Raw genomic sequence first — 23,397 nt, forward strand, 5'->3', positions numbered from 1 at the left:
TTGAGATGATAAGCCACAGTTATAAGAGGCAGAGGCTTTGCCAAGATGTGACACGTCCCTTTCAGGTTAACAGTGGGACTTGCTGAAGTCTCCCTTTCATTTCAGCCAGGAGGAAAAGAGGGGGATGTCTGTGTATTTTAAACACTGATCTACTATTCTCCTGAGAAGAAAAAAGCATTTTCCAAAAGATCCATCAGGCAAAATTTACACAGTGTGGTGTTGGGAAACAATTGCACTCTCTTCCTTCCCATGTGTCACTCAGCAGCATGTTTTAGAGCTCGGAGCAGGAAGAGGTGGTGATATTTATGGGCAGCTCTCTGCTGGAGCCACACAAGGGTGGGCTTGAGAAACCTGAAGAGTGCTTTTGTGTGCACAGCCAGTCAGCTGGCCAGGGCTGGTGTTTGCTTATGGATGTTGTGATAATAATTAACAGAGCAGGAAGTGAGGGGCTGATTGATTTATGTGCTCGTGGCATTGTGCCTTTGAACTTGGACAGAAACTGTGAAATCCTGAGAGGAGGCAGATTTATTTCTCAGATGTGTGAGGATGCAAGAATGGCCATAATGTGTGAGCCCCAAGTCCATATAGACTCAGAGCTTGGGTGGTGGCCAGGCAGGGATGCTCAGGGAGCCACAGAAAGCACAGAACGTGACTTACCCTTCCATTAAACTCCACCCTCTCAGTTCTGATGAACTGTTTCTCGATCCAAGTCCAAATCTTGCTCCTTGACCAGTGACACCGTCTGGACAGAGGGTTGGATTTGGCCTCCTGTGTTGCTCCCCAGTGCCCCTGATGTCTGCTCATGTCTGTCATCAGGGAAGACAGAACTTTGCTTTGCCGTAAGCTGAGACACCCTGAGAGTTGTGTCATCCCAGCGCCGTGTTCCTCCTCCCCCCAGGAGCCCAGACCAGACTCCCTGTAAAGCCTTTCTGTCATCCTTTGGCTACTCTGCTTGTTCAGTGTGGGTCCAACTGGTGATGAGCTCTAGAGCTGAGCCTTCCCCTTGGGAATGGAGGGAACTCCTGGCTGACGTGTTTTAACGTGACTCAATCCAACAGAAGAAGGAGCTTCAGGCTGACATTGGTTAATGGAGCCCAAGTGTCCCTTGGTACAGATCTGGTGGCTCCTATCCCAGGAACTCCCCTGCCCTCCTGAGTGCTGTCATTTATGGGGATGTGCTGGTGGTTATTTCCCTGGGACTGGTGTGGCCTCATCTTAGAACTCCCTTGGAGTCCCACCAGTGAGGGTCTGGAATGGAGATTCACTTCCAAACCCACCATCCCTTGGGAGCTGTTTCCAGCTCTGATGGCCTTGGACCCATATATCCCAGTAGGAGATATTAGGGCAGATCTGCTTGTGTTCAGTGCACCTCCTTTCCCACTGAGTAGGATTTAAAGGAATCATCAGCTAAAGATGAGGAGTCCCAGACAGATTCCCTCTGTGTAGCCTCAGACAAAGAGCAGGATCTTTCTGAGCCAAGCTTAGTTTGGCTGGAGGGTGTGGGTTTGAGTCAAAGGGGGCACCCACCCAAAAGGCAGGTTGTCATTTGAGTACATGGAGCAGAATAATTCAGAATAGAGCAGTGGTGTGTGTTCTGATTCATTATGCACTGATGAAGCCACATTTGCTGCAAAGGATTTCTGGAGTGCTGGTCAAATAGATTCTTTAAATGCTTCTTTAAAACAAAATAAATCTTCTTTACGTATACATTTTCCTCTTCACTGAGGATCTGACAAGGTCCTGGCACACTCCCCTGCTTGACAGACAGCCTGGAAGAAAGGCTGTGTGTGCAAGGAGAGCAACCCATGGCACCCAGGTGGTGCTGGCTTATATCCTTCCGGAAACTGGGAAGAAACTCGGCAGCTGAGCATTGCTGGGATACCAGGGAACCACGGCACAGTGACAGTCCCAGGACAGCAGCACAGCCAGGCCTTCCCATCTCCTCCCCCTCCCATGGCCCTGAACAAAGGCAGCTGGTCAGAATGGTGATGGCCAGCCCTGCCAGGAGAGCCCTAGTGCCATCCCTCAGGGATCTGCCAGCCCTGGAGGCACTGATGCTGTAGGAGAGTTTTGGAGTGTGGTTTTAGCATAGATGCTTGCCCCCCATGCAGCCCAGTGCAAGGCAGGGTGTTCCACATCTGCCCTGGCAGCAGGGAACGGGATGAGTCTCAGTCAGGGAGGCTCTCGGGCTCCTCAGTTGTTCAAGGCCAATTACTTACTGTGGTACAGGGCCTCAAACATATAAACCCCCCCAGTATGAATATTAAATGTCATTATTAAGTCAGGATAATTACATTACTAGTTAGTTTTTGTGGAGGCCTGTGGCACACACACCTCACACCTTCCAAACTTACTCATTACTGTTATTATATGGAAGTTGATACATTGCTAATGGGGACAGGCTTGAAGAGGAAAACCTGGATCTCACAGCTCCAAGGCCTGAGGAAATTTCCTTTGTGGTTTTGAAATTGGGCTGAACTCAACCACAGCTCAAAGTGCTCCAGAGCCTGGAGAAGGGCAGCTGGAGCTGTGTCCAGCTCCATCATCCCCAGGGAGCTGTTCTGGAAGTTGCATGGGAAGAGATGCTTTGGGGAAGAGCATCTTTTAATTTAACGTTTACAGACACCAGTGGTTTTGTTTGAAACTGAGTGAGCTGAAAACCTACTCCCTCAAAAAACTGATTGAAGAGAGAAGGGATTGTTCTCTTAGGGAAGGCAAAACAGGACTCCTGGATGAGCCCCAATTTCCTCCCACCTGAGAAGCTGATGTCAAAATGTACCATTTGATCAGATGCCACTTATTTCTGCCACTCACACTTGGCTCATACAGAAGGTGCAGGTCCTGAAGAACTGGCCTTCAGTCAGAATCCCTGTAGAAAGGATCATTTTAGCTGTGCTAAAATTAGCTGCACTCATTTTATTTTTTTTTTTGTTTTCTGTGTTCCTTCTGTGGACACACACAGGTGAAATCCTGGCTCCACAGCAGCTCATGGGCATTTTGCCATGGCCACCAGTTGGGTCTGGATTCCTCCACAACAGGGAGAAACCAGTTGTTACCCAGCAGACTTTTTGCTGCGTTGCAGATCTGCGTTTAATTTTTGCAAGACTCTTGGTCCTTGTCGGGCTAATGGGGATTCATTGCAGGGAAAATAGAACGTGGTGTGAACTGTACCTGCAGTTGAGGAGCAATTAAACTTTCCTCCAAGGAACCTCTCTGATGCTATTTTGGAGCCCCAGCAGTGTCTGTTCGTGTTCCAGCTCTGCACTTAAGATTTCAGGGTGAGAGCTCTGCTTTCCTGTGGCGTCCGTGACATGATTCCCATGGAAATTTTGTCTCTGTGCGTTTGGACTGAGTCTTGAGACTATTTTTGGAAGCTTTCAAAATGTCCCAGAAGTGCCCTTTACCTCTGCTCTTGTGTAAAGACTTTGGCTCCAGCTTAGCTACAACTGGTTTTCACGTGTAACCAAAGAAAAAGAGAACAAGTAGAAAAAGAAACAAACCCAAAGACAATTCTCCTTTCTCAAAACAGGGTTAATTCTCAGTGACTGAACTCTGAGTGCTGGAGAAGAGGAATCTCAACAAAGAGCATTTTCAAGCATTCCCAGTTTCAAGATTCCTATTTAATGTGCAATAATCACAGAAGAATCTGATTATAGAGTTGAGAAATTGGCACCTGAGGATCTGGCTTTGAGGATCTCCTGCAGGTTTTCCAGCTATTCCAATATTCAAAGAGGTGTAGGAAGCGTAAAAGAGTATCTGAGGGTTGTCTTACAGTAAGACTGGAAAGAATGAGAAGAGAATCAATGTCTGAACTGGTCGATACAAGTGTTCCTTACAAATTACCTGCCACCACATCTCTGGCCAAGTTTTTTTTACAGGGGTGCTGAAAACATTGAAGTCCATACATAGGTATCACCCCTGGGCTGGAGGCTCAGTTGCCTTGTGGTGACAGCTTTAGGAAGACTTTGTGGCTGTGCCTGGACCTCCAACCCATTCCAAGAGGACACGAGGAGTGTCCAGCCCTGGAAGCCCCTCTGTGTCCCTGTGTTCCCAGGGCAAACACCCAGGCCCATGTGTGGTGTGTGGAAGCTGTGGAGCTGCCAACACAGTGCTCAGAGCCTCCCTGGCCCAGCCCTGCCCAGACATCCCGGGCTCAGGTCCCATTCTGGGGACGGCTGAGGGACCTGTGTTCCCACCACACATAGGGCAGACATCACCCTTCAGAACTGGCATTCAGGTGTTAATGGCAGTGCTCCAGACTGGATCTTGGGCTGTTCACAAGGAGTCTGGCAGACCTGGTTATTCCCCTCCTAAGCACTTGTTCCTAAGGGGATATGAATTCACCTGGTATATGCACAGCCCTCTGCTGTTCTCGTTCCTTGTGCCTCTCTGTCCTTACCAGGGTGCTTGGTGGAGCACAGCACTGGTCCTGGGAGGAACCTGATGCAAGCTGATTCTAATAGTTAATAGAGAAGAGACCCCCATGTCTGGGGACTGCTCAGTGCCTGAGCCTGGTGCAGATGGAGCAGAGAAGTTTAAATCCAACATCACCACAAACAGATGGGCTGGGGTCACACCTGAGCACAGCAAGTGCTTTGCTGCCCTCAGTGGGGTTTCTGATGGACGAGAGAGGTGCTGCAGGTCCATGTGGTGCTTGCTGGCTGAGGAACTCAGCAGAGGAGCACAGCCCTTGCACAAGAGTCCTGTCACGTCCCTGGTCAGCCTTTGGCAGCTCTGGCAACCCTCAGCCAAGGCCAAGGAGCCCACTCTGACCCAGAGGACGTCCCGTGTCCTGGGCACACAGTGGGCACCTGGCTGTTGTCTTCAGCCACTTGGCTCCTGGGCCACCTTGAGTTTCTGGGCTGTACCAGCTCCCTGCTCAGCCCTGGCTCCGGTGGTATAATCCAGCCAAGATCCATGAGAGTGGCATGGCTGGCAAATCCAAGCCTTTGGGGCTCTGTGGTGGAAAAAGGAGATGCAACACCCTCCCCACTAAAGAAACTGTGTGTGGTTCAACTGATTCTCAACATTTCCTTGCTTCCTTTGCTTTCTTTGCTTCACTCAGGGCTTGTTCCTCTCTGTCAGGAGGCTGCCTGCTGCAAAAAGCAGCTCTTTGCTAAATGAACTCAACTCCTTCTTGGTTTCCTTTTGTTTTGACACTCAGGAGATGATGGATTTATAGACCTTCCTGAGTCGTAAGTTCATTTTCTTTTATTATTTACCTTTCAGTGCAGCCCATTCTGACTGAGATTTCATTCTGCCTCCGAGCAGGGCTGACCTGCCAAGAGGAGCTGATCCATAAATCTTTCCTTCCTTTTGCTTTCTTTCTTTCCAAAACAGCATTAGCTGAGTTTGCCTGGGAGGAAAACTGTTCTGCCATCGCCAGCAGTCAAACAGTGCAACTAATTAGTGCTTTCCCTTTTCCCTTCCCTTTAGTCTGTGTCTGCTGGGGTTGAAATTAAGCCAGGGAGGAGGAGGAGGAGGATGGAGGGAAAAAGAAGGGGAGAAGATTTGTTTGAAGTACTTATTTTAATTAAAACTTTTGCAAGGTGATTTGGTCTAGTGGTGGTGATACACACTGTGCCATATCCAGTGGTGAGAAGGAATTTAAAGGAAGCAGGTGATTAGGTCATCTGGACTAACACCTTCTGGATGTTGCTGCTGAAAAGCAAAACAAGTGAGAAAAAAATTTTTGGATACATTAAATCCCAATATATTTATAGGACAAATATTTTACATCTAATTAGGAAAGAGGAGTCCAGGGTTCTCCCAGACCTGTGTGGTTTGAGTGAGTCAATTCATTTCAAGGTGGTGTGTCAGTGCTTAGTGTAGATCTATTATTCACTGCCCAGGGGCTGCCAACACAGATCAATTTAAACAGCAAAGCAAAATGTTTTCAGATGGTAAAAAACACTCCACAGATCCAATGTCCTCTTTGTTTTTAGCTCTTGGTTGGTTCAAGCAGCAGGGTGGCCAGATGTTGACTTTATGGAATGGACAAGAGCTTTCTTGCTGCTTGGAACTGAGGTTATTCAAATCCTTAAAAAAGAACTCCAGGAAAAATTCTGTTGTTGAGGCAGCACTGCCTCAATTGTGAGCAGTGTGAAGTGTGGATGACACTAATACTTCCCAAGCATTTAGCAGCAAAGTGAGCCCAAGACTACCCCAGGCTTTGGGGTGATTGAGACTATTCCAATAGATAAAACTGGGACTTTTCTGTATGAAGCCCCTGTCCCTGTGAAGAGCACTGAGACCTCCTGAGTCCTAAACCACTGGTGGCTTTGGTGTTGCACTGGGGGTCTCTTGGTTGTTTTTGATGGAAACAATAACCCACAGGAAGTGTGTTCCTAGGGTAGCAAATTCCTCACTTTTGGGCTTTTGTGGGAAGCTTTTTGGTTTTCATGTGCAAAAGACCAATGGGGCAGGCCTGGAAAAGGTGCTCAGGCAACAGTGCAGTGAGTACACATTGAAACAACAGCTGGAACTGCTGGGAAAGGCAGGGATGGAAAGGAAAGCGCCCTTCACTTCCATTCATCCCACCCTGGGAGACAGAGCATGTCCCAACAGTGCTGAGCAGACAAGAGCTCCTTGCCAGCATTTAATTTGCTGAAGATTAGGGAATTATTCCATTCTTATAATACCATGTCAGTCTCGAAATACCTTTGAACTCTGGGGGATGTGAAGTTTAGATGCAGCTCAGATTTCGCAGTGTTTGGAAGGCACAGCTCAATCAGGGTGAGAACTGTATGGACGGTTTAAGGGGAGTCATGTTCATGAAGACAATGGGCTGGCTCAACTTCAGCAGCCTCTGAACTGTGGGATAACTAGATCCAGAGCAGGACACTGAACCTGGGCTTTTTTCTTTGGGATCTAAAAGCTGGCTAGTGCAAAGCAGGGGTCAGGTAGCTCTGGTTTGCTCTGTCTGCAAGGAGTGTTGGCTGCTAAAGCATTGCCCCCTTTCTGACCTGGAGCTTTCCCCCCCCGAAAACATCTGCAGCCCTGAAGCCCCATGTTTCTCTAGATGTCATCCTCACTCCATGCCCCAACCACGCTGTGTCCTCCTCAGGCTCAGGGCAGAACACTGAGCTTGGATAAGCTGGGCTGAACCTCAGCAGGCGATTTCATTATTTATGATGGTTTCTAAGAGCTCTGTCACAACTCTTGGTGTCAAACCATAAGCAAAGGCTTCTCTTAGGGACACGGATGATGAACAAATACATGACACTTGGTGTCAACAGCCTCCCAGATCTGTTCCCCACCTGGAGCTCGAAGCAGCTCAGCAGTTACAAACCACGACTCGTGCACGAGTCGCGCAGCAGCTTCAGAAGGGCTGTAAATAAATTTGTGTCCTGACGTGGGCACCAAAAATAAGCCTGTGCTGAGCCTTTCTGAGCCTTGGGCCAGGGCACAGCTGCTGCTGAACATTTGGGAAAATGAATCCCCTCATTCAGGTGCTCAACACTTGAAAACACGGACCTGAACCAGTGCAGTGTCATCTCTGCTCTAACAGCCGAGCACTGCCGGACCCTGCAGAAACAGCCGAGTCCTTGCTGTGAGCAGGGAAGGAGCAAGGCAGTTCTTTTCATCCTCATCATACTGGTTATTAGAAAAACAGTCTGAAGAGACTTTTCTCTTTGGTGAAGGCAGATCATAAGCTCTGGGACTACTGTAACTATCCTCCCCTCACTCCAAGCAGTCCCATGTGCTGCTGCCACGGCTTACAGGAAAGCAAATATCCCTAGTTGCTCTGATATCAAATAGCTTTTGCTGACCTCCCTTGAAGAAAGTTCCTTGTAAAAATCCTTATGTCCAGAGGTTTCAGTCACTTGGACCCTTACAGGGCTTTCTGAGCTCTGGTGATTTATTACTCCTCAGTAATTTTGTGTTTTATGGAGAGCCCTGCTGGAAATTTATGGGGCTACAAGGGTAAAAGTATCAATTAACCAGTGCCAAAAGCCACCCATGAGCAAGGAGAGGAATGGGACAGGCTATGGGATACAGCTTGGAGGATGAACCCGTAGAGGAGCAGGAGCTCTGTGATGGGCAGGTTTGAACCAGGACCCCATAACAGCAAGATAAGGGAGTGTAGTAAGGTTGGATCCACTCCTTCAGGGAGTAAAGTAGGGTATCAGTTTTCAGTCTCCTTACTCAGAGCAGGGTGGAACTGAGATCTGTGAAGCCTCTTCTCTTAGATCCTCTGTGAACAGGAGCAGTGGTGCAGGGCTGAGCCCCAGCTGAAGACGCCAAGGCAGCTCACGGCTCCCCCAGGAACATCGTGGTGAGGTGGCTTCAGGGTTCCTGCAGGGCACTCTGGCAATGGAGGAGCCCTTCAAGAAGGGAAGAGGGGCTGGTTCTTCTTGACATATTTGGTTAAAAGACAGGAAATGGTCTCTTCCATTAGTGGGTCAGCACATTTTTGTTATCCCAGGTGTCAGTGGGTGCTGACGAAGAGGACACAGGATATGGGAGCAGGCTCTGGTTTACCTTTGTGTAACTGGCTGGTGTCAGAGGGTGCAGAAATATCAGAGAGCACTGGATTAGTAGTGTAAAACAAAGGACAGCGTGCTCTGTCCTTATTTATGATCTTTGAACAGCCACAGAGGTTGTAAATCAAGGCAGAGTTTCTGCCAGGTCCCTCAGTGATGCTGTAGATCAGCACAAATCCACAGAAAGAAAAGGTAGGTAAAGCTTTACATAAGCTAAATATTGCCTGGGCAATTCTGATCTCATCTCTCAAGTACTTCCTTGGTAGTTTAAGTGGAAGACTTTCAATTCAATGGAAATATTTTGAGTTTTGGCATTGCAGAGATGTGGAGGAGAAAGGATGATTTAAGTTGCAGTCTGTCTAAACCCCAGTCTGTAGCCACGTGCTCACATCCCAGCCTGTTGGGATTCACAGTGCTTTGGTAATAGTTTCCCAAACTTGCTTTGTAAGTGCCTGGATTTTGCACAACTTGCCATGGTTGTGGAGAGAAGCAATGACCAACACTCTGTGGGATTCTTTGATGCCCCCTGAGCACCACAGCTTTCCTGGGACATGGTTTCTGGGATCACAACCCTTTACTCAGGGAGGAGAGTAAGGAATACAGGTCACCAGCAGGCCAGGCTGGCAACTCCTCTCTTTCACAGTGAGGAGTTACTTACCACAACAGACTCATGAGGTCTGTAGATCATTAGTTTAATTAGTGGTGATTCATGGTGAGGGTTTCCCAATCAGGCCTGCTGGTGTAACACGTTCCTTTCCACAGCACCATTTATCTAAAGATCTCCGAATACTTTATGTACATTAAACTTTAATCCATGTTTTACCACCAGTGAAGTAGGTGAGGAGGATCATTTCCATTTGGCAAATGAGTGCAAAAAAGTCCCTTGCCCAAGACTCTGCAGCTTGGTTGCAAAGTTGTGGATCTGACAGTGAGTGTTTGTTTCCCGTACGTGGCCCTATTTCCCTGCCCGGATTTTAAAGGAACATTTGATTTCCTGGGGCTAAGGCTGAGCAGGAATCGGCTACAGCTGTAAATCAGAAGGCCTGATGTGAATCAGAACTTCCTCTAGAGCTTGGGAATGTTTGGATTTGTCATCCCAGAACGGCCCTGACCTGAAAGGACTGGAGCAGAACTGGTTCATTTATGGGGATGGTATCAACTGGTTGGTGTAAGCTGTGGAGTCAAGAATCAGTGAAGAACTTTTGGGATCTATTCATCCTCATCTTCCTATATGGTCAGTGGGGCCAGTGTGGACAATGGAGGCTGCAAGTGTGATTCATGTGATGCAGGGAATGAGCTGTGACTTGAACTGTGTTGTCTCTTGGCTGGAAGGGGAGATGAGGTGACTGTCTCAAGTGAACCCTGTCCTGGTGTCCACAGGGAAGCAAAGTTGGGAACTGAATGGGGACGGATTTCAACATTTGCTTGAAGTTTCATCTCTTGTGGTATCAGACGTGACTTCATTGGAGTGTGTTATAACAGCCCCTACAAAGAGAAAAACTAGTCAGTGGAAAGGCAATCCTTCCTTCCCTGGGCTGACCTGGCAAGACCCCCCACCCAAGGAAAGCTGTGCAGCTTGGGAGAGTCACACAGTAGGGGAGGTTGGAAGGGACCTCTGGAGATCATCCAGTCCAACCCCCTTGCCAAGGCAGAGTGACCTAGAGCAGGTGACATAGGAATTCATCCATGTGGGAAGGAACAGGCCAGAGAGGGCAACTGAGTTACTTGTGGTCATTTGGGGATGGTCCCGTGCAGGGCTCAGGGTTGGACTCCATGATTGTGGTGGGACCCTTCCAACTCAGCATGTTCTGTGATCCTGTGATTTAACAAGTGAATGACAGAGCCAGGACAGCTATTCCCGTCTCCCTCCTGTCCCCAAGTGCTCCCACCACTTGAACACGTTGCCACTGAAGTGACCTTTCTCCCCCTCTGCTTCCCTCCCTGCCAGGTTCCCCCTCTCTGCGGGCGTATCCCCTCATCTCCGTCATCACCAGGCAGCCCTCCGTGGTGCCCCCCCTGCTCCCCGCTGCCACCAGCTCCCGGGTGCTGCCAGCCCAGCCCTGCCCAGGCCCTGGGGGCTCAGAGCCCGTGCCCAGCGAGGCCCAGGGCAGCAGCGAGTCGGAGGCAGAGCAGCCCACGCCCAGGATCAAGAAGCCGCGGCGCAGTAGGACCATCTTCACTGAGATCCAGCTCATGGGCCTGGAGAAGAAATTCCAGAAGCAGAAGTATCTCTCTACCCCTGACAGGTAGGTCAGTGGCTCACAGCAGGATCAGGGATGAACAGAAGGGCTGCTCCAGCCCTGCTCAGCTGTCCCCACACTGAAAACTCCCTGTGGATGTGCTCCCTTCTGGCTCCACAGAGACGTCTCTGCATTGGCCAAGGCCGTGGGCAGACCATAAAATCACAAAATGGGCTGTGTTGGAGGGGACCCTCAAGGATCATCAGGTCAACTCCTGGCCCTGTCCAGACACCCCAACAATCCCACCCTGTGCTCAGAGCGTTGGCCAAACACTCCTGCAGCTCTGGCACTTCAGAGCACAGGGGGATGGCACCAAATCAAAACAAAACTTTGGAGCTGGTGAGTTTTTGATGAAGATTGAAGTATAACAACCTCATTCCTCCCTGTCTCACCTTTCATGATGGAGATTTCCCCAAATCATTCAAAGGTGGACAGCACTCAGTTTAACTTGCAGCTCTGCTGTGACTTGAGATCCAGATCAAACCACTCCCCACTGCCAGCCCTGGGTGGGCAGGGCTGAGGAACACTCACAGTGTCCTCATGGGGATGGACCTGGCAGGAATTCAGCCCTGTGCAGTCAGGAGCCTCCTGGAGCAGCTCAGACCCAGGGCAGCTGCACGTTAGAGACTGGCTGCTGGGTGGCCAGATTCAAGGTCAAGGCAAACTTCTCCTGGGATCAAAGGTGACAGGAACAGAGCATATCAGTGGAAATGCCAGCTGGTGTTATGTGCCTGGAGCAGGTCTCCAGGCTCAGAGGTACAGAGCAAGAGCTCTCTGTCTTTCCCACTCCTGCTGCACACTTGAAAAAAGATGGAGCCTGTCTTGCCCTGGGCTCTGGTGGGGGATGATGTGTGTCCATGGCCCCTGAGGGGTTGGCTCTCCAGCTGGCTGCTGATCTGGCTCCATCCAGCACCTTTGGGTAGCAATTCAGTGGGAAGGTGGTGTGCCCTGTCCATCAACTCAGAAAACAGAGCCAGAGTTGCCTGGAGTTGACTTCTGCCTGCAAAGGCACAGGCAAGCTCCTTGTCATTTGAAGGAAAAGGTGAGTTCTTAGGGACTACTTGGTACCACATGGGCAAACCAAATGAAGAGAGGCTTTAGCTTTTTTAAAGGCTTTCAATTCTACTCTTCAAATTTAAATTATAGGGAAAAGACCCATCCAATTTCTACAAAGTTTGTAAACCTAGATAAGATACAGGAAAAAGACCCATCCAATTCCTACAAAGTTTGTAAACCCAGAGAGGGTTTGAAAGGTACCCCAGCCCTGGATTTAAATTCAAACTGAAGATGGCATTCTCTGCTACCTGTCACCAAAGCCAAGGGTCACAGCAAGACCAGATTTCCTGGCCATGGCCACCCTGTCTCACAGCAGAGTTCCCAATGCACTGACTCCTCACAGCTTCATTTCACAAGGTGGTTGACACTTGCTGAAGCCCTCCAGGCTGTTAATTAACATTATCATGTGACTGTTCCTTGGCTTTGTACACGTTTGGGGCTGATGAGCAATTCCTGTCCATGTACCACGTCCTCTGTGTTTGTTTCCTTGGGTTTCCAGGCAGTGCTGGTGACAGAGGTGTGTGGTAAGAGGTGGCACCCTGCTTGCAGGTAGTCAAAGAGTTACAGGACATGTGAACTAAGTCACCAAGAGTTGGCCAAGCTGTGCTTCTCTCTGTCAGCTCCTGGCTGGAAACGTGATGGCAAAGCAGTGGATTGTGATCCGTGTTCACTCCTGCAGCTTTTGGCCTGGAGAGAAGGTTGTACCCCTGGGAGGGCACCTGGAGCACCTGGTTTATTGGTAGTGAGGGAGTGTGGTGTGACAGGGCAACAACTGCCAGATTCTGCTCTTAGATATCAGCAATAGCATCTTAAATCAATGGGGTACAGACTTTATGTGGTGGCACAACAAACCTGCAGGTCCAGAGTGATTCCAAAGTGGGGGAGAAGCAGGAATCCATGAGAGTGAGTTGGACCCCAGGGAGGTGGTGTGGGGGATGTGGGTGCTTGCAAATACAAGTCTTGTTGCCCCAGGAGCCCAACTGAAACAAGAGTTTTATTATGAAAAACTCAGCCTTGACAAATGTGCTCCCCCATCCAAAGGCAAGGAGATATTTGCCACAGAATCCAGAACACTTTGGAATGTGGCTCTGAGTTGGAGCTGTCCCACCTGCACAACTCATGTGACTCCGTGGGGCACTTTCCTGGCATTGCTGAGGATTTCCAACCCCATCCCTTGTGCAATTCCATTACAAAACTGCCACATTCATGTGCTGTCACCTGTGGGGAAGGATCAGGAATTACCCTGAGCTGCATTTGCCTCATATCCTGGGGTTTAATATAGAAATAATGAATGGCTTCACATGAACTTGCCTGGGTTGGAGATTTGTGGAGGATGAATGAGGATTATGGGTTGTCTGCCACTCAGACCCTGAAGCAAAACACACAAATTATGAATTCCCTTATAAGCCCAAATTGATTACAATGGCAGAGTGCTAATGAAATGAGTAGATTAAGATGTACTCCTGCTCCATTAGAAATGGGAAAGGATTATGATTTATGTAGGTAGCGAAAAAGAAATGTGATACAAAGAGTAGCACTTTCAAAGGCAGACTGATGCTGGTGTCTGTTCCTACATGTTTGCTTCAAACAGCAGAGGCCTGTTTTTCAGGAATGTGATGTCCCTAAGTCATGGGCAAACGTGGAGTGTCAGCAGTTGGAGTGCAGCAGGTCTGTGTTTCCAAGAGGGCAGGCAAACCCTGTGACTTCTAGGAGGAGAAAAGGGAACAAAGAGTCTGAAAACACCTAAATATTCCTGTTTCTTCCATAGCAGCCTCTGTCTTTACATCCTAAATTCATGGTGTTTACTGCTTTTGTGGGTCTGTTCTCAAAACAACAGATCAGAGGGACACTGTTAAATGCTCTTACAGTGTTGGATTGACTGTACCTGGCATCTGAGCTCTTCTTGTCCTCTATAAACTCATTTCAGTGTCTGTTTTGTCTCCCAGGCTCGACTTAGCCCAGTCCTTGGGGCTGACTCAGCTCCAGGTGAAGACGTGGTACCAGAACCGTAGGATGAAGTGGAAGAAAATGGTGAGTGGTTCCTTGTCATGCCCCCACGGTCCTTAAAAACTAGTTGCAAAAGAACAGATTTGAAAGCTGAGCATCCTGCCAATAGCTTGAGTCTATTTATACCAAGTTTGGTTTTATTCTTGATCACTTTTCCTAGAGATGGTCTCTTTTTTTAACGTGTTCATACTGCAGCATGTGTGGTGGGCAAGGGGGGACCACAGGCAGGAGGAAGGATACAAAGCAAAGGGGTGAAAGAAATGAGAGTAGAACAGAGGGAAGAACCAAAATATCTCCCTCTGCATTTTTGGTACTCCTGTGATCTCAGTGCTTTGGGATTGGTTCTGTGCACAGACAAAAAGGTTGTGTTGCTCTGTAGGAAACAGTGCAGTCTGGAGAGCTGATATCATTAATTCCTGCCTTTCATCTCTTCTTTTCTCCTCTTTCACTTATTCTCAGCTTTGTGACCCTTTCCCAGTTAAAACCTTTTTAGAAAGGAGACCCATGCAATAAATCCTGGTTGGGAACCACAATGCTGTGACATTCTCCAGTGGAAGTGTTTGTGAATTCTGATCTGGGAGAGGACATGCAGTTCTAGGCTGTTCCTTGGAATGTGTGTGACAGTTACTGCCACTTCAAACCAATTTGGGATTAGCTTGGATACACATCTTTGGCTGGAAGTCTTGCTGCTGCAGTGATGGTGTGAAGGGAGAGGGAATTAGACACAGGAACAGGATGGAGTTCAAGTTGATCCTGATGGTTCATCTCTTTGCTCCAGGTGCTGAAGGGGGGCCAGGAAGCTCCAACGAAGCCCAAAGGCCGCCCCAAGAAAAACTCCATTCCCACCTCGGAGGAGATTGAAGCAGAGGAGAAAATGAACAGCCAGGCCCAGAGTCAGGAGCCAGAGGGATCTCAAGCCCCTGAGGAGCCTAAACTGACAGAGGAGAAGCCAGAAGAAGCCTCGTTGGAGACAGAGAAGTCTCCAGAACATATACCAGAGCCCTCCTCAGAGGAGACTACGCCACTAAGTTAAAAGGGAAAGGAGGGAAAAAGAAAAGCAAAAAAGAGATAAAAGAGAAAAACCAAAACCAAATATATATATGTATATATATATTTAAATATGTATGTAATGGTGTGTGTGTACATATATATATAAATATATATATATGTAGACCTTGTGCATAAGTCTAAAGATTGGTCACTTTGTGCCTTTGGGAATCAGCCATCGTGGGCCAGGTGGAACAAAGACATCCCGTGGGAGTGGTGCCAACCTGTCCCTCTGGTGAGGGAGTTTTGGGACGGGGCCTGAACATGATTCCAGGGAAAGCACATCTGGAACCCCAAGACAGCTCCTGGAGAGGCCCAGGGGAAGGTGGGAGGCAGAGGTGTGTGGTGTGGCTGGGCTGGAGGGCTCGGGGTGTTCTCTTGCCTTTATCCTTGCCCTGGAGTTGTGCAAAAGAACAAAGAGCTTGGCCTGGTCTCGGATCAGGGGCAGACAAGGAATGGGAGCTCCAACGGCACCATTTCCTCCTGTAACCAGCACTGATTTCTGTCAGGGATGGGCCTGACTTCAAACAACTCTAGCAAGGGGCTCAGCCCCCCAGCTTTGCTTTGGCCCAGGGTGAGCTCAAAGCTTCCAAAGGGAGATCCTTTCCCGGGTCAGGATTCCAATTGCATCTCTCTGGGTTGTTTGGGTGCCGTGTCTGTGAATTTGCAGTGATCCAGGATTAAACTTGGAATGAGATGAGGGTTTGGATTTCAGTCTGCTCCAAAAGCTTTGGGATGCTTGGATCTGGGATTTTTGCTTTGGGCCCACTACTAATTTTTGTAGTTTTGTTTTTTTTTTTTTAAATGAACTTTTCAATGTTTTCAGGGTTTGGGCAGGATGATGGATTTCAGAAGTTGCTGCAGAAAGTTGGTGTTTGTTTAAGATGTGTGCCAAGAATAGATGTGCATCACGTTTCATAAAATCTTGGTAAGGGTGCATTTTGCCCAAAGGCTGCAAGAGATGTATTAAGATAACCTTTATTTTTTAATTAAAAATTAAATATATAAATCAAACCACTGTGGTTGTTGTTTCTCTTTCAGAGATTCTCACTTCAGAGTGTTAGACAGGGACTTTTTTGGGCTTGTTTTTTCTATTCTAACAAAACCTGGAGAAAGGGGAGTCATCAGACTTTCCTGCACAGAAAGCTCTGTGTAAACTACTTGTAGCACCTTGCTAAGGTGGGGGTGTAAATGCCACTTGTCACTGGGTGAATGTGTCAGACCCAGGGCACTATTTTCTGTCACCTCCCCTGCTCCAGTTTTGGACACCCAAATAATGTCTCTTTGTGACAATGTGAAGATGATTTCTGAATATCCCTTTTTTGGGGTGGTGGCAAGGATTACACCCAGAGATCTCCAGTGCCTTATCCAAGGAGAGCTGAGTGGGGAAAAAGGGTTTCTTTTCTCCCCAGTTTCTTGCTCAGAGATGTTTGGAAGTGTCTAATTACAGCTCTGCATCAGCTCTGGGATGGGATTACCTGAATCCAGTAATACTCAGGTGGTGAAACTCCAGCTGCCTTCAACCAAGCCAGGGTGGACATGCTCCACTCACCGTGTGTTTAACACACAATAATCCACTTGGGAAAAGGCAACTACAGCTTGAAGAGCATTTACAGCTTTGCACCTAAACCTAATCCAGACTTACCACAGCAAGGCTCATTTACAAAGAACTTGGAAAACCCCAGGTATTTGATGGCTCTTATGCTCCTTTTTCCTATGTGAGATGGAAATGGGATAAAACATTTCCCTCTTGCCAGTTGTGTTGAAAACAGCTGGGAGCTGCAAAGTCTTTCCTCTGCCATTAAAATGCATCAAAATTTGGTTGTCTTTGGACATTTTTTCTTTCCACGGAGCCCTGACAGGCTCGTGACAGGCACAGTGAGAGGCAAAGGTGGTGGGGCAGGATTTTGGCACTTGCCTGGAGTGTGTTGTTTGCACATTTTTATCTGTGCATGTCTTTTTTCCCCTTTTCTTTCCAGAACTGTGCTTTAGTTCAACCGTATCTATTGGCCTTGAAATGGCATTTAATTTAAAAAAGGCCTATAGCCTGTTTATACAGGAATTAGATTAGATGGTCTCTGAGATCCATAATCATCCTCTATTGTTCTTGGATAGTGGCATCAGCACTCTTATCTCAAAATAAAATGTTTGCACAAGTCTGAAATGCCACAGTACTCAGGGAGGGTGAAGAGAGCAATTTACTGGAAATAATTTGTCTAATAATGAGTTTCACCATCAGATTACAAAAAACCCTGTGCAAGAATCTCTACTCCATTGACTTATAAGCCTGAATAATTGATTAAATCAAATTTTACATGCAGAACATTCTAGAAACAAAAAGCTGATTGTCAGGGAAGGCATTAAAGATATTTTAACTTGTCTGAGTTCAAAGTGAAATACAGTGAATCTGTTCTCAAGGCTGGACAAGGCTTGGAGCAGCCTGGTCTATGGAAGGTGTCCTTGCCCATGGCAGGGGCTGGAATGGGATGAGCTCTAAGGTCCCTTCCAGCCCAAACCATTCTGGGATTTTATTAATTTTTCAAGAAAAATTTCAGAGGTGTGTTTTAAACACAGCATTTGGGAATTTCAGTGTTTAGCCTTTCATTCAACCCAAACATATTCCATACAATAATAATGGGTGTGGGTTTCGTGATTTTTTTGCTTTTTGTACCCAATGGATTTGTCTAAATTCCTGAAGAATTTTGATACATTTAGGTAAGAAGAAACAGGGGGGGGAAATCACTTTCTTGCCCAGAACTAGGAAGTGGTGTGTGGGGTTTCTGTGCTATCCAATGAAATGGATAAGGGTGAAAATAAAAACTTTCCAAAAATTTTAAGGATATGTGTCTAAACCCCAAGCGACGCAAAGTTGGCCATTTTCCAGCCAAGGGTAAAGTGAGTTTTACAAAATGACATTTCCCACTTTGCAGATGAAAATAATTGCTTCTGACTCAGCCCCACTTTGCAGTGGGAACAGTTCCAGTGATGTTTTAATTATTTTTTTCCTTGTTAATCCCATTCTAATCACTTATGAGTCAATCTGGGTGAAAATGCAATACTCCAACTGCCTAGGCTAGTTTTTAATGAGTCCATAAGACACTGAAGATGTTTTTGTTCCTCCTTTGTCAGAGTAGCAATCTCAGTATCTGATTTTTCAATGTGATTGTTTAAGTGCAAAATGAGCCCTCAGAACAGCCTCTGCTCTGCTCACACTGAATGACTTTCACTGACTCTCCTGATAATCTCCAGAGTGTCCATGGAAAGCACGATCAGAACGTGTGTTTGGATGGAGACGAAACAGCAGGGGAGAAAGGGGGGAACTACTGAATTATTTCTTGCCTAAATCTTTTCATCCTTCTTGTCTGCTCCATGTTGGAGTAAAACATCTACAAATTCTGGTGGAACTGAACACACTGATCCCAGCCATTGCTGGCAGGCAAGTGCTGCTTTTCCTTTTGTTTTAAGATTTTTCCTCCTTTGGGCTGATTTTTGGTGGAATGCCAAGAATTGAGCAACTCTTCCATTTGCCTTGGGCTGAGCTGAGCTGGGCTGGAGGAAGTTTAGCTTTGGAGTTTAGCCCCTAACAAGGGCTGTGGTGCTGCCCAGCTCTTGTGGCTGTGAGTTGAGTTTGTTCCCAGCTCCTGAGACCCAGAAAAAACAGCACAGGTCTCTGTGCTGTCCCTGTGCTGGCTCTGCCTCTTGGCCTTAATTCAGATGTGAGGCCAAACTGCTGCTCCCTGGGCTGGGGACTGAGGGAATGTGCACAAAGAGGCTTCACCTGCACCCTCAGAGTGACAGCCAAGGGCTGTCCAAGGGCCTTTAGTGGGTCCTGAAGGTGGTTTTATCTCTATGAAAGGCTGGTGAGTGTTGTGCCTCCCAGGAGCTGCTGTCCCAGGAGTGTTGGTCAGGGGCCTGACGAGAGACATGAGCCCTTGGGGGCTGAACCTCCTGAAGTTCAGGGGTGTTTGGCTTCCAGTTCCAGTCCTGACAGTGAGGAACAAGCCCCGGTGTCGAAATCCAAACTCCCCTGCAGGGATGGAAACTGCTCATATCCGGAGTTCTGGCTGGGCCCCACCTCTGATTGTACCCACTGCCGAGATAATTCTGCAAAGCTCTGAGCTCATCCCACACGATGGTTCCCCCAGGTCCCAGCAAGGATGAACAAGGGAAAAAAAAAGTCTGGATTCATTTAGCTTCAGGCCAGTACAATGAAATTTGGTGTTTGGGCGGGTTTAGAGTTCCCCCCTCTCTCCATCATCTTTCTTCAGCAGCAAAATGGAAAAGGACAGTAAGAAAAGAATGAGTGAAAAAAGAGGGGCCAAGGAAGAGGCGAAAGAAAAGGTAAAAGGGAAAAGCTTAACTGCATCAAACTACATGATGAAACTACATAAATATAAAAATTAGGGGGAAAATAATTGTGGTGAAAAGTCAACTATTTTTTTGGACAGATAAAGCTCTATTTCTGTAAAGTGAGATTTTTCTAGGGTTTAGCTACATGTGCAAGGATGATGACTGACAGGTTTTTTCATAAGTTTATTTTTATATAATAGAAGTTAAAGCGTAGCTGGGTAAAGAACAGTTGGATTAGACTTAGGCTACAATACTGGATTTGAGTCCAAATTTGTGTCTTGACAAAGGGAGAGATTTGGTGAAACCTAGGTCCTACAGAATCTTACATGTTGGGCATGGATACCCTGTGAGAACCCAGCTCCTCTTTCTTCCCAGGGTCTGGTACTGCCAGGGAGGATTTATCAGGTTTTATTGTAAACTGAAGAAGAGGTGGTCTGTGGGCATCAATCTTTGGAGCACAGTAGCTTTTTGTTTCTACACTGAAGTTGCCATTTAAATCTCTTAAATGAGAGATATTTGGTTAAAATACAATTAAAAAAACCCACCAAAATAGAAAAGCCCCACTCAACCTATCACTTGTCTTGTGTCTAGGAATCTATAACTGGATACAAGCTTTAGACCTTGAAGTCTTGCAATCTGAGTTCATGAGGGTGATTTTCAATGCAGGGCTTTGAACCCTAAAATTTAAATATATTTTTCCCCAGCAGAAATAGATTAATTTTGGTTGTTGGGGTTTTTTTAAACCAGTTACCCAGTTTCTAGGCTTTGCCCCCCAATTCCAGACCCTTCCCATATTGTGAACCTCCTGTAATGTACTGTCCCAATGCGATGGAATGATGACTGACACTGCGGGGAAGGGAACCTCTGATCACTGCTGGGATCTCTCCCAAAGGGGGAGGTGGCTAAAAACGGAGAAAGAGGCGGCTCCAAGGGCAGAGGGGCTGCTCCGAAGGGAGAGGGGCTGCTCCAGAGGGAGAGGAGCTGCTCCAAAGGGAGAGGGGCTGCTCCAGAGGGAGAGGGGCTGCTCCAAAGGGAGAGGGGCTGCTCCAGAGGGAGAGGGGCTGCGCGGCTGCCAATGGACAGGGAACCCCCCGGCTGCTCTGACAGGTCAGTTCACTGCTGGAAACACCCGAGCTCCTGTTTTGTCAAACAACTGAGAGTAATAGAAAGTGTTACTCACTAAGAGAGTTTCCTGAAATCATCTGCTCCTGGATAACCTTCCTGCAGGCAGCTGGGAGGAGGGGCTTTCCCTCCAGAGCTCGGTGAGAAACAAATTTATCAAGGAGGAATTTCAGAAGCCAAAGTTTCCTGGGGAAGGAGGCGGCTGAACGTGCTGGAGCACTAACAAAAGGGGAGGAAGTGCTGGTTACCCCTTGGGCAAATGCTTCTGGTATTTGCATAAACCAAAGGAACCAAACCCTTGTAGATAAAACAACAGTGAAATATTTCAGGCCTTTTGCAATTCCCACACGAGGGCCATTGTTGTCCTTCCCAAACAGGCCTCGTCAGGTGGTAAAGGTTGAGTTCCTGGACACTTCACCATTCTCACCACACCCAGAGCCCAGCTCTTGCTTAAACTGAAGCAAAACCTTTATTAGTTATATCAGAGCTGCAAAACCCAATTCTGGTGCTGATTCTTACAGACCCCAATGAGCTCAGGCATGTTTGACCTACGAAGAAGAGACCCTGCAGCCCTGTGAGATGTCAGAGAGGCTGTTGCAGAATGGGAATTAAGTTGGAGCAGGTCTGAGAGCTGCCTGAAGTCAGTCAGGTCCTGGTATTTATGCAAGAAGGAACCCAGTGGATAAAGCTTTCAGCAGCATCCTTTCCTGTCACAGCTTGGGCAGTTGCTCCAGCAGTGTCACCTCCTAATTCTGATATTATAGTCCCGCTCTTACTTATTTACTCTTACAAAAGTAATGGGGAAAAAAGCGGTGTCAACTGTCATGAAAACAGCAGGGCTTTGTCCTTGAGGCTGCTGGATACAAACCCTGCAGATTTTTGGGGCTTTCAAGAACTTTTTAGCAAGCCAACATTTAGAGGGGAAGATTATCTGTAAAGCCAGAACACACAGTTCTCTGTGGAGCTTTCCTGGTGCCTCTGCAGAACGCAGATTCTCCTAAACATTTAGTAGCTAAATGAGGAGCAAAAAATCTGGAAGTGGTGGATTATAAGTGATAAACACACAAGCAGGTCACAGGCTGGGGGTTTTTGCTCACAGTGATTCTGTTGGGAGCTGGTGGCACCAGCTCAGTGAGGAGAAACTTCTCCTCCATCCTCCATCCCTGACCTTTAGTGCATGTACAAGCCTTGGTGCTCTGGGTCCAAGGTCCTGCCAGGAGGGGAGGGTTTCCCTTTCCTTACTGGAAGTTTGGATTGCCCACAATTCCAGCTCTCTTCCAAACCTTCCTGTCTCTGCCCCTTCCTGGTCAGAGTTGTTCCCATGGCAGGTCTGGGGAGTTGCACCTCCTGGGATTCCCGGAGCTGTGATCCGCCCCCGCTGATGGGTTCAGAACAGCTGATGCCTGAGGCTGCTCCCAAGCCACAAGCTCCATACCAGGAAAATTTCTGTATCCAGAACAATCTCTCCCTTTTTCCTGTGCCTGTGCCCATCCCTGGATTGGTGTGGGAGGACTGGAGGAGCACAGCTTCAGTCTGAGAGACCTGATCCCTTGCAAACAAGGGATACAGAGCATCAGCTCTCTGCAAACCTCAAAGAGAGCAAAGATCTGGGCCACCTCCCTTTCCATGTTGGGATTTGCACCCAGGAGCTGTTTCATGGTGAAAATTAACAGCAGCTAATCCATAACGTCATCTGCTCCTCCACACAGAGATATTTCTATTATTTGGGTGGGGAACATGACTCAGAGAAATTATTTCCTCTCCTGTCCATACTTCTCATTACTGGAAAGACAGTGGTATTTTCCCCCCGTGTTTCATTTTGCAGTATTTAGGATAATGATGCTGAGGAGGTGTCTGATAATGGGATTAGAAGCCCAGACTGGGAGTTACCTCCCTTATTCTCCATGTGCCTCAGTGAATATTTACCCCTGAGGTAATAATTAGATCCATTCATGCAGTGAAAAGTCACCCATGGTGCAGTGAGATGAAGATGTCAGAGAGCAGAGCATGGCTTGGCATTTGTTCCAAGTTCGAGGAGAGAGGGAATAAGTCATTTCTGAAGCATCAACCAGTCATTTCCCTGCTCAGTCTGAGGTTCATTGTTCCCCTTCCCCAGGACCTGCCCCTCTGCTCCTGCCATGTCACCACCAGAGATGAGCAGCAGACCATGAACTTGCTCCTCCCCTTCGGCGCTGTTGGAAAGCTGTGGAACTCTCTCCCTGAACCCCTGCCCAGGGAGTGCTCTGCTCCCTGGCTCCCAGCCCTGGGCTGGATTAGGCCAAGCACGTTGACCTTTTGGACACAGCCCATCTGCTCAGGCAGAGATCTGTGGGGAGCCCGAGGCAGCAGAGAGGGAGCTTTCCCTGATTTCCTCAGCACTGTGGGCAGTTTGTGTGGGACAAGGGCCAAGATGAGGCTTCAGACTCTGACTTTGAGACACCCAGGAGAAATCCTGACTTCCAAGCAGCTCTCTGGAGGTGCAGAGCCCTTTGGAGGGTGTCACACGTGTCTCCCCCAGCTGTGGTTCCCCTAAATCAAGACTTACTGCACATCCATCAAAGGCAGGATGCTTTTTTCCTTCCAGAAAAACAAAACTTTCTAGATTTTCTCTCTTTTTCAAGACCTGCTGTTAGCAAAGAAACTGATTTCTAGTTGTGGGCAATAAACCTGGAGCAGGTAAACAGGGGAGTGTTGCCAAACCACTGGTGTTCCAAGTGCTTCTCAGAGCTGTGTGTCCTCTTTGGGGGATCCTATTTTTATCAGGTTTATTTCCTGCTTGTTCTTTCTCACTGCTCACTTTGATTAAACTCAGAGTAGTTACAACATCATCAGACTGGGAAAAGGATACTTGTGAAATATAACACAAATATTCCCCTTTTCCCTGTGCAACAAGGTTCTCTGTGTTAGTGCTGGGGGGCTTTCAAGCTGGGATCCTGTACCATGGCAGGAGATAAAAGTCAGGATTAGCAGGGTCTGTTGGGATTATACGGTCAGGTTGTTGTGTTTGTTCATCCTTTCTCTTTCATAAATATTTCAGTCTCTGTTTAAAAACAAATTGAGGGGTTTTTCAGGTTTCTACTCCTCTTGGA

The 23,397-nt window shown here is 47.6% G+C and overlaps 1 protein-coding gene across 1 annotated transcript in view; it reads left to right on the forward strand.

Moving 5' to 3' along the window:
• Positions 1-15,850, forward strand: part of BARX2 (BARX homeobox 2) — a 33,529-nt gene extending 17,679 nt beyond the window's left edge. The window contains exons 2-4 of the mRNA XM_027699245.1: positions 10,435-10,732; positions 13,729-13,813; positions 14,568-15,850. Coding sequence (XP_027555046.1) covers positions 10,435-10,732; positions 13,729-13,813; positions 14,568-14,822 — 638 coding nt within the window. The 3' untranslated portion in view covers positions 14,823-15,850. The remainder of the gene's footprint in view (positions 1-10,434; positions 10,733-13,728; positions 13,814-14,567) is intronic.
• The last annotated feature ends 7,547 nt before the right edge of the window (positions 15,851-23,397 follow it).

Source organism: Neopelma chrysocephalum, unplaced genomic scaffold, assembly GCF_003984885.1.
Source record: "Neopelma chrysocephalum unplaced genomic scaffold, ASM398488v2 Primary Assembly neopelma1_138, whole genome shotgun sequence".
Taxonomy (NCBI): domain Eukaryota; kingdom Metazoa; phylum Chordata; class Aves; order Passeriformes; family Pipridae; genus Neopelma; species Neopelma chrysocephalum.